General features: G+C 61.9%; 1 protein-coding gene across 3 annotated transcripts in view; it reads right to left on the minus strand.

Moving 5' to 3' along the window:
- Window positions 1-14,237, minus strand: part of PHC2 (polyhomeotic homolog 2) — a 107,888-nt gene that overhangs the window by 16,137 nt on the left and 77,514 nt on the right. For all 3 annotated transcript variants that reach the window (XM_074975599.1, XM_074975600.1, XM_074975601.1), the window contains exons 8-9: window positions 7,737-8,203; window positions 7,223-7,388 (exon numbers count right to left, since the gene is read on the minus strand). In XM_074975599.1, coding sequence (XP_074831700.1) covers window positions 7,223-7,388; window positions 7,737-8,203 — 633 coding nt within the window. The remainder of the gene's footprint in view (window positions 1-7,222; window positions 7,389-7,736; window positions 8,204-14,237) is intronic.

Genomic DNA, 14,237 nt, shown 5'->3' on the forward strand with positions numbered 1-14,237 from the left:
CTCCCCAGAGGATGGGGCCTTTCCTCCGCCCGGCTGCTGGAGTCACACACCATGGGCACCCCCTGGCTGCTATTTGGGGCTGTGGCTTGGAGTCGAGCGTGGGCGGACTCTTGTCAGGAAGTGGGAGCCCTTCAAAGCCCCGTGGGCGGTGGGGGAAGGGTGAGCCAAGTCTGCACCAGTGCCCGGCAGGACCTTGCCAGGGCTGGGTTCCTTCCCAGAGAGTTGCAGCAGGGTCAGGCTGGTGGTGCTCGCGAGGGGGCCCATGGCACTGCATGGGCTGGGGTCCTGTCGACTCCCCCGTGGCCGGCTACAGCCTGTCTCCCTGCGTCCCCGGGGCCCTTTCAAGTCACTGCTCTCTGTTGCTTTGCTGCCTAGTCTAAAATACCCTGGAGGGACGCCTGGGAGCTGGCGTGCCGTGCCCCACCCCCCCACGGCTCCTGCGCCCATGAAAAGGGCCGAAGCTGTGAGTCCTGGGCTCTCTTCCCCAGCTCTTCCCGAGTTCACTATGTGGTGTCAGGGAAGCCACTTCCCTGCTCTGTGCCTCAGTTTCTCCATCGAGAGACTGGGCCTATTCGCCTACCTCGCAGTGTTTCAGATCCTAGGGGGCTATAGAAATGGCAGGTGGGGGCCCAGGGCCGTGCCTGAGCTGGTCCCACCGAAGCCAGCCCAGAGCAGGGCTTGGACATTGCGCCCAAGGGCGCAGCCCGGGCAGGAGACACAGGCAGCGCCAGGGCTGGGGAATACCAGGCCAGCTGCGGACACACGTGGATCCCACAATCATCCCAGCCAATGTTCCCTCGAAGCTTTTCCAGCCATGTGCAAAGTAACTATTTTACACCACTGGGGGACGTGCAGATGCACCCCACCAGCAGAGCTGCACAGCCTGGCTGGGGGCGCGGAGCGGCTCAGCTGGGGGGCTGCACTCACCCATCCCTGCGTGCCAGCTGGGGGTTGCCTCCACACCTGCTAGGGTGGTGAAAGGGGGGCCAAGCTGTCAGCCACGCAGCAATGCTGGGGAATCCCCCGCTGCAGATCCCCTCTGTGCACGGGGCACTCTGCCCAGGTTGTGCCCCGCTTGCCCAGGCTGGTCCCTGTGTGATCCCCGGGATGGCACCCACCACCCTCGTTCCTCGCCCCCAAAGCCCGGGAAACGGAGGCGCTGCCGGATTGTCATGGCCCAACACGGGAAACGACACAAAGTGCTGCCTGCAGAAATCACCAAACCACTTATCCACACCAGAGCTCTGCACATCCCCGCACACCCCACGGCAAAGACCCACAACACAACGCTCCCCTACCGCCTCGAACACAACCACCCCACGGCACGGCCCCACAACACACCGCTCCCCTACCGCCTCGAACACAACCACCCCACGGCACGGCCCCACAACACACCGCTCCCCTACCGCCTCGAACACAACCACCCCACGGCACGGCCCCACAACACACCGCTCCCCTACCGCCTCGAACACAACCACCCCACGGCACGGCCCCACAACACACCGCTCCCCTACCGCCTCGAACACAACCACCCCACGGCACGGCCCCACAACACACCGCTCCCCTACCGCCTCGAACACAACCACCCCACAGCACGGCCCCACAACACAACGCTCCCCTACCACCTCGAACACAACCACCCCACAGCACGGCCCCACAACACAACGCTCCCCTACCACCTCGAACACAACCACCCCACGGCACGGCCCCACAACACAACGCTCCCCTACCGCCTCGAACACAACCACCCCACGGCACGGACCCACAACACACTGTTCCCCTACCGCCTCGAACACAACCACCCCACAGCACAGCCCCACAACACAACGCTCTCCTACCGCCTCGAACACCACCACCCCACAGCACGGCCCCACAACACAACGCTCCCCTACCGCCTCGAACACAACCACCCCACGGCACAGCCCCACAACACACTGTTCCCCTACCGCCTCGAACACAACCACCCCATGGAACGGCCCCACAACACACTGTTCCCCTACCGCCTCGAACACAACCACCCCACGGCACAGCCCCACAACACACCGCTCCCCTACCGCCTCGAACACAACCACCCCACGGCACGGCCCCACAACACACCGCTCCCCTACCGCCTCGAACACAACCACCCCACGGCACGGCCCCACAACACACTGTTCCCCTACCGCCTCGAACACAACCACCCCACGGAACGGCCCCACAACACACTGTTCCCCTACCGCCTGGAACACAACCACCCCACGGCACGGCCCCACAACACACTGTTCCCCTACCGCCTCGAACACAACCACCCCACGGAACGGCCCCACAACACACCGCTCCCCTACCGCCTTGAACACAACCACCCCACGGCACGGCCCCACAACACACCGCTCCCCTACCGCCTCGAACACAACCACCCCACGGCACGGACCCACAACACACTGCTCCCCTACCACCTCGAACACAACCACCCCACGGCACGGACCCACAACACACTGCTCCCCTACCGCCTCGAACACAACCACCCCACGGAACGGCCCCACAACACACCGCTCCCCTAACGCCTCGAACACAACCACCCCATGGCACGGCCCCACAACACACCGCTCCCCTACCGCCTTGAACACAACCACCCCACGGCACGGCCCCACAACACACCGCTCCCCTACCGCCTCGAACACAACCACCCCACGGCATGGCCCCACAACACAACGCTCCCCTACCGCCTCGAACACAACCACCCCACGGCACGGACCCACAACACACTGCTCCCCTACCGCCTCGAACACAACCACCCCACGGCACGGACCCACAACACACTGCTCCCCTACCGCCTCGAACACAACCACCCCACTGCACAGCCCCACAACACAACGCTCCCCTACCGCCTCGAACACAACCACCCCACTGCACAGCCCCACAACACAACGCTCCCCTACCGCCTCGAACACAACCACGCCACTGCACAGCCCCACAACACAACGCTCCCCTACCGCCTCGAACACAACCACCCCACGGCACGGACCCACAACACACTGCTCCCCTACCACCTCGAACACAACCACCCCACGGCACGGACCCACAACACACTGCTCCCCTACCGCCTCGAACACAACCACCCCACGGAACGGCCCCACAACACACCGCTCCCCTAACGCCTCGAACACAACCACCCCACGGCACGGCCCCACAACACACCGCTACCCTACCGCCTCGAACACAACCACCCCACGGCACGGCCCCACAACACAACGCTCCCCTACCGCCTCGAACACAACCACCCCACGGCACGGACCCACAACACACTGCTCCCCTACCGCCTCGAACACAACCACCCCACTGCACAGCCCCACAACACAACGCTCCCCTACCGCCTCGAACACAACCACCCCACTGCACAGCCCCACAACACAACGCTCCCCTACCGCCTCAAACACAACCACCCCACTGCACAGACCCACAACACACTGCTCCCCTACCGCCTCGAACACAACCACCCTACGGCACAGCCCCACAACACACTGCTCCCCTACCGCCTTGAACACAACCACCCCACAGCACAGCCCCACAACACAACGCTCCCCTACCGCCTTGAACACAACCACCCCACGGCACAGCCCCACAACACACTGCTCCCCTACCGCCTCGAACACAACCACCCCACGGCACGGCCCCACAACACACCACTCCCCTACCGCCTTGAACACAACCACCCCACAGCACAGCCCCACAACACACTGCTCCCCTACCGCCTCGAACACAACCACCCCACAGCACAGCCCCACAACACAACGCTCCCCTACCGCCTCGAACTCAACCACCCCATGGCACAGCCCCACAACACACTGCTCCCCTACCGCCTCGAACAGAACCACCCCACAGCACAGCCCCACAACACAACGCTCCCCTACCGCCTCTAACTCAACCACCCCATGGCACAGCCCCACAACACATGGCTCCCCTACCACCTCGAACACAACCACCCCACAGCACGGCCCCACAACGTACTGCTCCCCTACCACCTGTAACACAACCACCCCACGGCACAGCCCCACAACACACTGCTCCCCTACTGCCTCTGTAAACCAACCACCCCATGGCACAGACCCACAACACACTGCTCCCCTACCACCTCGAACACCACTACCCCACGGTACTGCCCCACAACACACTGCTCCCCTACCGCCTCCAGCACAACCACCCCACGGCACTGCCCCACAACACACCGCTCCTCTATCGCCTTTAACACAACCATCCCATGGCACAGCCCCACAACACATGGCTCCCCTACCGCCTCGAACACAACCATCCCACAGCACAGCCCCACAACAAACTGCTCCCCTACCACCTTTAACACAACCATCCCACGGCACAGCCCCACAACACACTGCTCCCGTACTGCCTTGAATACAACCACCCCACGGCACAGCCCCACAACACACTGCTCCCCTACCGCCTCGAACTCAACCACCCCACGGCACAGCCCCACAACACACTGCTCCCCTACCGCCTCGAACACAACCACCCCACGGCACGGCCCCACAACACACTGCTCCCCTACCGCCTCGAACACAACCACCCCACGGCACGGCCCCACAACACACCGCTCCCCTACCGCCTCGAACACAACCACCCCACGGCACGGCCCCACAACACACCGCTCCCCTACCGCCTTGAACACAACCACCCCACGGCACAGCCCCACAACACACCGCTCCCCTACCGCCTCGAACACAACCACCCCACGGCACGGCCCCACAACACACTGCTCCCCTACCGCCTTGAACACAACCACCCCACGGCACGGCCCCACAACACAACGCTCCCCTACCGCCTCGAACACAACCACCCCACGGCACGGACCCACAACACAACGCTCCCCTACCGCCTTGAACACAACCACCCCACGGCACAGCCCCACAACACACCGCTCCCCTACCGCCTCGAACACAACCACCCCACGGCACGGCCCCACAACACACTGCTCCCCTACCGCCTTGAACACAACCACCCCACGGCACGGCCCCACAACACAACGCTCCCCTACCGCCTCGAACACAACCACCCCACGGCACGGCCCCACAACACACTGCTCCCCTACCGCCTCGAACACAACCACCCCACGGCACGGCCCCACAACACACCGCTCCCCTACCGCCTCGAACACAACCACCCCACGGCACAGCCCCACAACACACTGCTCCCCTCCCCCACTGTGGCACACAGCCATGCCTGCACCCCCCATGATCAGAGTGCTCTCCTCCCCCACCCTTACACCACCCAGTGCACAACCCCCCAGCCCAGTGCCTGGCGCTCTCCCCACTCGCACTGATGGACATCCCCACCCGGCCCCTCTCCTGCTCTGCAGGAGCCGTGGGATGTGTCCACCCCAGTGCCCCTGACAGACAGGCCTATGCTGAGCTGTGGCTCTTGCAGCCCAGAGCACAGCCCAGGGGCTGGGTGTCCGTGGGGAGCCCAGCCCCACTTAGCCGCAGAGGCACTGATGGGGCTGGCCCCATGCTGACAGTGCCCGGAGCACTTGGCGTGCAGGCACGGCCCGTGCCGGGGACTGTGACTTTCCCGCCCCGGCTCGGCCGCTGATTGGCTGCAAGTCAGATCATTCGCAGCAGGCCCTGGGATAACGAGCTCTCCTGCCTCAGCCTGCAGCACCCCAGGCCCACCGGGCGCGGGGAGGAGGCGGACTGATGGGCTTCTGCCTACGGACCCTGGAGGCCTTGTCTGATCTCGCCTGACGGCTCTTCTAGCCACTTCCTGCCCTGTGGGTTTGTGGCCCAGACCTCACCATAGCGGAGGGTGGCGGATGGCCCCTGCGGCGTGCTGCCGTTGCACTGCTGCGAGCCCGGTGCCGAGCAGTCCGTCTCAGCGGCCCAGTGCCGCAAGGACTGGGCTGGGAAGGCAGCTTCTGAGCCCAGCCTGTTTGCACTGGAATTAAAACAACGGAAAACCGCAGCAAAGCCCTGGCTTTGAAAACCAGCTCAACCTCAGTGTGGGGCCCAGTGAGCCAGAGCAGCCCCCCGCAGGGATGCACACTGGGCTTGGCTCTGCCGGAGCCCCCTGGCCTATGCCAAGCTGTGCCCAGCTCTGGGGAGGGAACAAGAGATTCATCACAGCTCCCACACACCTGCTCACAGCCAGGAGGAAGGGGGTCTGAGGTTCAGAGGGGCCTGGCTCAGGTCCCCCCACGCTGGTCTCACCCCAGACAACTGGAAAGCTCCAGGGATGTTTCAGCAGCGCTCAGTGACAGCTCGACAAGATGTGGTAACAGCCCCTTGTGCTGAGAAAGTCGCTGCTGGAATCCACCCCTGTGTGGTTGTGTTACAGAGGCGGTAGGGGAGCAGTGTGTTGTGGGGCTGTGTCACAGGGTGGTTGCGTTACATAGGGGGTAGGGGTTGTGTTACACAGTGCTTGTGCTGCGGCCAGCCCTGGCGGGTGAACAGGGGCACAGCTCCCCGGGGATGGGAGCAGCCAGCTCCCACATGCACCAGCACCGCTCCTGTTATGGCAGGACCAGCGTCACCAGTCAGGGACCCTGCTGCACCTGTGGCCTTGCCATCATCCATGCAGGTCTGCCCAGGCAGGCCCACCACTGCACTGGGGTCAGACGGGAGTGGCTGCCCACACCGTCGGTGTCACCATACTGCAGTCAGACTGCTCAGCCGAGTCACTGACCGGGGCCCAGCCCCCAGCCACACTCCCTCCTTGTGCCTCTGCTGTACCCCTGGGCTCGTCCCCAAAGGACACCGTGAGCCAGGGTGCAGTCTCTAGCCAGACAAGCACTGACTGCTGGTGAGCTTCCAGCCCGAACACGGGGAGCTCGGCCGGGGAAGGCGCAGGCAAAAAGTCTGTCCCCTGTAGGCTGAGCTGCTCCGCAGGCTAGGCGGCCCACGGGCAGTGCAGCACAGTGCAGATCCTGGTGGTGGCTGATCTGGGCATAGGGCCCACCTGCAGATTCCCTGCGTCCGGGACGTCCTGCCCCGTTCAGACTCTGCCATGCGCTGTGGCCATGCACGTGCGATTGAATGGACAAGCGAAGCTGCAAAGCCCCTTGGGATATGGCGTCTTTCCAAAGTGCTGCCAAGAACACGCCCTGGAACCTCCCCCCAGCTTCACCCCCAAACACTCCCCAGCAATCCGGCTCTGCCCCATTCCCTACCCAGGCCCAGCCCCTCCCCTTGGTCTGAGCCTTCTGGTAGTGCCCCACTGCACAGCCAAGGCTCCTTACCATGAGTAGGGGGCCTGTTGCCCTCAGAGAGCTCTGAGTCCAGGGGTGCAGCTGGGGGCGTCGGGGCAGCCAGGGGGGGTGGAGGCTGCGGCGCTGGCAGGCTCTCCGGGTTCTTAGCAGCAGGAAGGCTGTCTTTCCAAGCACCCTCCTGGATGCTGAGTGGAGGCTGTCAGGGAAGCAGGCAAGAAGGAGAATGTAGCAGCAGCCAGTGTCTCTGGGCTCCCTCGCACACCGGCAACATGTTGCTCTGCAGTGAACCGTGGGTGCCTCGGGGGTGGAAAGCGGGGGCTGCCTGACAGCACACAGAAACACCCCACAGCAGCTGGGGCCAGGAAGAGAAGACCCTCTACGCCGCTAAGGGGGGGACACTGTCAACAGTCATCAAACATTTGCAGCAAGATGTTCCCTACCTTACCTTCTCCGAGCCACAACCACACACCCATGCCTGGCTCCCCACCTCCGTCCCGGCACCCCCAGCAGCTGGCACTGCATGGCCCGGCCGGGCCCCACTCACCGGCCCCAAGGCTGGCTGCAGCTGCAGGATCACGGCTGACGCATGCTGGAACTTGCGTTGGGTGGCATGGTTCAGGCACCCAGAGTGTCCGTTCTGAGGTCCGCCCTCAGGAACTGGCTGGACCGGGCCCATGCCTTGGAGCGCAGGGGCATGCAGAGCAGGCTGGCATGGCTGGGTGGCACCGGGTTTGTGCTGACCAGAAGGTTGGCACTGTGGTGGGTGGGGAAGCGGGGCTGGGCCCTGTGGGGCTGCGTGGCTCTGAATCTGGACCTGCGCCTGTGGGCTGGGCTGCACCGCCAGGCTGGGCGTGGGTGGGGGCAGAGGCTGCAGCTGGGGTGAGGCGCCGGCGCTGCCTTGAATGAGCTGTGGCTGAGGCCTGGGCTGGAGCTGCTGCTGCTGGATCACAAACTGGTGCTGGAGTTGCTTCTGCTGCTGAATGAGCTGGTGCGGCTGCAGCTGGGTGTACGCTGGAGGAGGAAGCAGAGCACAGAGCCGCCCGTCACCCTAAGGCCCTCACGCTCCCAGCCGTGCAGCCCTTGCTCACGCACGGGGAACATTAGCATCTATGTATGAGATACCAGGGCTGGCCACTCCCCCCCAGTGCCCTCTGGCCGCCCCAGGGCACAGTCCCCACCTCTACAGTGCCCAGGCACAAGGTGCCTCGCCCCTTCTGTTCCTCTCCACCCATGCACAACCGGGGCCATGCTCCGCTGGGAAAGGTGCTGAACTGTGACTCCAGCAGCTTTATTGTGTCTGCCTGAGTGGCACGTCCCCCCCTCACTCCCCAGCCAGGTTAGCAGGAGACAGGCAGGCAAGGAACAGGCGTGAGGGGCACTGCACAGGCACGGCGGTGTTTGAGTTCCCACCAACGGGGACCCTGAGCCTCCTCTCATCCCATGACACCCCTGGGAACAGAGGCAGTTCATGTGAATTCTCACTGATGTCTCCCGGGTCCTTTCCACCAGCTCCCTCGTCTGCTGGGGCTGGGCAGGCGGAAGGAGGTTCAGGGTAACATTTCTAGCCCAGCGAGAGGGGAGGGATCACTTCAGAAGCTGACCTGCTGCACGCTGCGTGCCCGGGCCCATAGGGTGGAAAGCGAGGGGTGGGCACCGACGCGCTCAGAGGGGTTCACGCTGATGCATAAAGAGATTGCTCTCCGCCACAGAACACTGAAACTGGTGCCCATCCTGGGGTGGTGGCGGAGCTTGAGCGGGGCTCCATTCCCTATCCCGCTTAAAACCTCGGCACGGCAGAAGCACAGGCCTCTGTGGGTAGAGACACAAGAGCGGCGCCCGACGGGTCCGTGAGGGAAAGCGCTGGGGGCCGCTGAGGGGGGAGGAAGCCCTCAGAATGAGACAAACAGCCTTTTTCCCCTCCCCGTCTCGGCTTCCCCACCAGAGACACGGTGATTCCTGGCAGGGGATGGTGCAGCCATGAGATGCGAGCTGCCAATCTACCTTCTGCACCCGTGCCTGGGCTGCTGCAGCAGATACCAGCCCTGGTGCCAAGCCCCAGCCAGGGGCAGAGGCAGGGTAGACCCTGCTGGAATTGTCAGTCCTGGGCGAGCAGTTGGCACCTCCCCCTGACTTGGGAATGGAGCCTGCTAGAGCTGGGGCCACCAGGGGCAAAACCAGAATCACACTGGGCATTTGCTGGGCCACTTGGCTGAACTTGACAGCTATCAGAAGAGGGGATTCAGCACAGGCCTGCGACCGGGATGCCACCAGACTGTGGGCAGGTCAATGCTGCGGGCTGTGGTTTCCCAGACCACAATGGGGAGTGGTGCTCACCCCCACCCACCAGGAGTGGGGGATGTCAACAGGCCTAGAACTGGGCTGAGGGCTTGTGTGAGCGAGGAACCAGCAGCTCAACGTTCCTTTGCACTCCGAAGGCGTCCAGCCCCTGGGCATCTGACCATGGACGAGAGCTGAAGGGGAGGCCTTGGGGATGGTTTCCCTCACAGGAAGGGGCAGCTTGCCAGATGGAGACTGGCTGTTTGCTGGGACTGAGGGGCCAGTAGGGTCCTGGTGCTGGGACAGCCTTGCCATGGGGGAGTCTCAGCCAGCCCAGCCTCCTTGACAGTGAGACCACTCCCCGCCTGCCCTTTCAGAGCAGGGCTGTGGGGTTGGGGTGGGGGCAGCTGGCTCTCAGAGTGGGTGCAGGAGCTGAGAAGGGGCAACAGCTTCTTCAAGGAGGGACGAGGGACGGCAGCAAGAAATACACCCAGAACTGACCCAATGCCTCAGGGCCATGCGCTCAGAATAGCCTGGCCTCAGGTCTGAGCCTGGACCGAGCTTTGAGAACCCAGGCAGCCCTGGCTCAGCCAGCCCTGTGTCCAGAGGGGGAGCTGAGGCTGAGTTTACGTGTCCTCAGCACCATAAGGGTTAAAGCAGCTGCCTCTCCTCAGGCTGGGCTTTGCCCTCATTTCAGGGTAGACCTGGCTGCACAGCCCACCCCACTGCACAATTATCCAGCAGCCAGGAACTAAGGCTGTGACAGATGGTCCCTTCAGACCTGGAGCTCCAGGCACCAGCACTTGGCAGGCGCCGTCCTGTGCCTCAACCCTCCAGGGGTACCAAGGGCTGAGCACAGGCCACTCCCCAGCCACAGCAGCTCTGGGGAAGCCAGGGCTTTTTTCCTGCCAGAACGGTGTTCTGGCACCTTTTTCCCTGGAGCCGCCACCTCCGTTTTGGAAGGCAGCCGGGCCACGCTCCCAGGTCACCACATGGGCAGCAAACGGGGCAGCGGGGCAAACGTGGCTCAGTAGAGCCGCACACGTGGCATGCCCCTCCCCCCGTACCACATGGCCCCTTCGGTCCCAGTGTGGCTTCTGCAGCTCCACCTGGGAGCTGCGCAGCTCCTGCTGCCCCGGTGCTTGCGCCCCACGTCTGCACGGCTCCAGTGGCCCAGCGCAACTCGCTGGCATTCGCCTGGGGGGAGGGGACAGGGCTGGGGGAGCCTGGCTCGAGGGGAGGGGGAGGGCATTTGTTTAGAGTGAGGGGGCTGCGGGTGCTTGGTTCTGTGCGTTAGGTGAGAACTGGGGGGGCCCAGAGCTGGGAGGGTAGAAATGGGGAGGCTGGAGCTGGGGGGAGGTGAGAAGCGGTGAGCAGGCCTGGAAGCCATTTGTGGGGAAGCAGGTGGGTCAGGTGCCAGCTGTGAGCACCCAGGTGAGGTGCCCCCCAGGGTCGCGCCAGGAGAGGGGTGTCTCGGCCGGGGGTGATGGCTGGCAGATCTCACAGTGCTCGCAGCACCGAGCTCAGCTCCAGGCTGAGCCCGCTAGGTTGTGTAACTCTCCAGCCTGGGTTGCTGGCTGGCCCGAGGCATCAGGCCTGTGATCTCAGCCCTTTCCCCATCCCTCATGGGGCTGCCTGCCGGGACTGAGTCTGGGAGCCTGCTAGGAGCTCTGCCGCTCATGGTGGGGAGCACGGGGGCAGCTGGAACTGGGGAAGGCTGCTTTGGAATGGGGGCATTTGAAATGAATGTAACTGTAAGAGCAGAAGAGTTCTGACGTGAACACCCAGCCTGATGAACGGGTATCTAATAACAATGGCTTAAGCCACAGTCACAGGGGCACGGGTGTGGGGACTCTTTCTTTGACCTTCACTGTCAGCAGAGTAAGCTGCCAGAGTTCAGCTGTACCACCATGGGGCTTTTGCCTAACATAAGTAAGCACATGTTCTAGGAATTATTTTTAAAAGTAAAAAGCTTTGTGCTTTATCTGCCTCCCCAAAACTGCAACCATTAGCAGAGAATTAAGCGTTAGTTGAATCACTTACAGACCAAAAAAGCAATTTTAAAGTTAATTTGGTGGAGCTGAAACTGAAAGACGTCTCCTTGGGTTTAATGTGAGTTGTTCCTGGCCTTTTAGTGAGAAACCTAAATTGGTTAGGCATTTCTACTGCCCCGTGAAGTAAATAAATATATGCACATTTTACAGACGAGGCAACTGAACTGCAAATGGTTAAGCAGTTCAGTGGTAATGGACATCATATTAGGAAAAACTATTTCACTAGGATAGGTGTTAAAGCACTGGAACAGGTCACCTAGGGAGGTGGTAGAACCCCCATCCTTAGAAGTGTTTAAGGCCAGGCTTGATAAAGCCCTGGCTGGGAAGATTTAGTTGGGGTTGGGCCTGCTTTGAGCTGGGGCTGGACTAGAAGATCTCCTGGGGTCTCTTCCAACCCTAATATCCTGTGATATTGTAAGTCCCTTTCAATTCTGAAGAGCGACTTCCCTTCTAAACTCCCTGGCCTGTCGCAACCTTTCCGAGATGGGGACCCATTCTGACAATTCAGAAAGACTTTGTGATCCAAAGCAAATCAAAACCAGGGGGTGGGGGGAGGCTCTCCCCTGAGAAAAATGCAATTCCCCCTCCCCCCTGCTTAAACCCCTCTTAGTCCCAAAACAACCCCAACCCCCAGCTTAAACCCCTTTCAGCCCCCCCTCCCCCCAGGCTTAAACCCCTCTAATAGGGTTGCCAGATTTTTGGAAAACTTATGCAGGACAGGCAGCCCCACCCACAGGATCCCCATTCAGGGCTGGTGGAGGTGGGGTCCCTGGAGGCGTCCAGGTCTGGCACCACATAGAGGGTCCCTGCCTGGGCTTCACGCAGGGTGCAGGGATCGGGGCAGGGTCCCTGCCTGGGGTTGTTTCACTGGCTGAACTGGCCCACGCTCCCTGGCTGGCTAAGCGGGGACTTGGAGAGACGGGTTTGCCAGCAGAGTTCATCAGCCCTCACCAGGCCCAGCCCCGAGGCCAGGCCCCGGAGGGTGCTACAGCGCCAGGTGCTCAGACTCCAGCCCCGCTCCAGAAAGCAGGTGAGATGCCTGTTGGGATTCCTCACAAGGGAGGTCCAGCGGCCCTCCAGGCACCAGCCCACCACTCCCAGCACCGAGAGCCAAGCCTAGGCAGGCGCCTGGAGGGCAGGACAGGGCTGGGCAGGCTTCTGCCCTGCTCCCATTACACCCACCACTGGCTTTTGAAATGCAGATTTGGCCTTTCTGCCTGAAATGCCTACAAAAAGGGGTTGCCATGGCAACCCCAGAGCAGGCATGGGGGATGGTGGCAGCTGCCAGGTCAGTGACCAGGGCAGGTGGGGCCAGGCCCTGCGGGTTGCAGACAGATGGGGCGAAGTAGGGCGAGTGCCAGGGAGCTAAACCAGCCCTGTGATTTACAAGAGGCAGCGGGAGCTGGGGAGCAGATCCCAGCTGGGGCCCCAGGGTTCTTCCCCTGCAACACAGGCCCGAGGGCGGCACTTCTGGTCCTACGGACCAGGGCCCAGGCTGCACTGTCTGCAGCAGGACTCCCCTGCACGCAGCCCACCAGCACAGCCCCCGAGACCTGTACCTCCCCCCTCTTGCTCTCCACCCCCAGATCAGTACCTCCCCCCTTGCTGCCCACTCCCAAGATCAGGCAGGGGGCTGGACTCGATGACCTCCCGAGGTCCCTTCCAGCCCCAGGATTCTATCATTCTACGATCAGTATCTTCCCCACCTCGCTGGGCTGACGCTTTGTTAAAGACACTTTCACCCACCATTGCGTGTGGGCCCACATGGCCACTGTGTTAAGCCCACTACAGCTTGGCACTGCCATGGCCCACATGCACACTTAAGGGTGGGTCCTGGGTGGGCCTCAGTCCCATAGGCTAGGAAATAACCAGCCAATCCATGAGCTCCTCCGACTTCCTTGCGCTATACACGGTCAGCACACTCCATGGCTACGGCTGGGGTGGAATCACAATCTTCAGCTCCAGCAAGCACAATCTCTCCCATCTCAGCTGGAGGAGACTCTCCATTAGCCTTACAGGGTGTATGACACACAAGCAACGTTGCTTTGTTTCAGCAGCGGGCAGCCACAAACACACACACACATTCTCTCTCTCTCTCTGACACACACACACACACACACACACACACACACACACACACGCTCCTTTCGGATACCAATTAGCTGCAGCACTTCACTCATTTAAGTCAAATTTACGTCAAACCCATGTTAACCTGCAGCATTCTCTCACCAAATTTAAAGCTACTTTAGGTTGCCAACCCTCCAGGACTGGCCTGGGGTCTCAGAATCAGCATCAGTCTCCCCACTGATTATTGAAAACAACCCTAGAGACTTCAACAGGCTATTTTGAGAAAATGACAATACATCATGTTGGGAAAAAAATCTCCCAGACTAGCTTCAGTCAGAGTTGGAGACCTTCCTCCTGTCCCCAAACCAGGACTCAGCCAGTTTTGAACCGAAGCAGTCGCTCCACCCACAACTTTTGCCCATCTATTTCACATGGTTCAGGCTGGGAGTGTTATTAACCACAGCTCTTGGGGAAGAAAGCTGCTGTGTGGTGAGAGCAGCAGTCAGGTAACCAGGGCTCCTAGACTCTCTGCCCCTCTTAGCCATGGGGCAGTGCATTGGACTGGATGGGACCCTTGCAATCATCTCGTCTGCCTGCCTGTGTGCTATTGGCTATAGGTGGGCCTGACTTCATGTTTGGTTGGAAGA

This window comes from Carettochelys insculpta, chromosome 23 (genome assembly GCF_033958435.1).
Source record: "Carettochelys insculpta isolate YL-2023 chromosome 23, ASM3395843v1, whole genome shotgun sequence".
In the NCBI taxonomy this organism is placed as follows: domain Eukaryota; kingdom Metazoa; phylum Chordata; order Testudines; family Carettochelyidae; genus Carettochelys; species Carettochelys insculpta.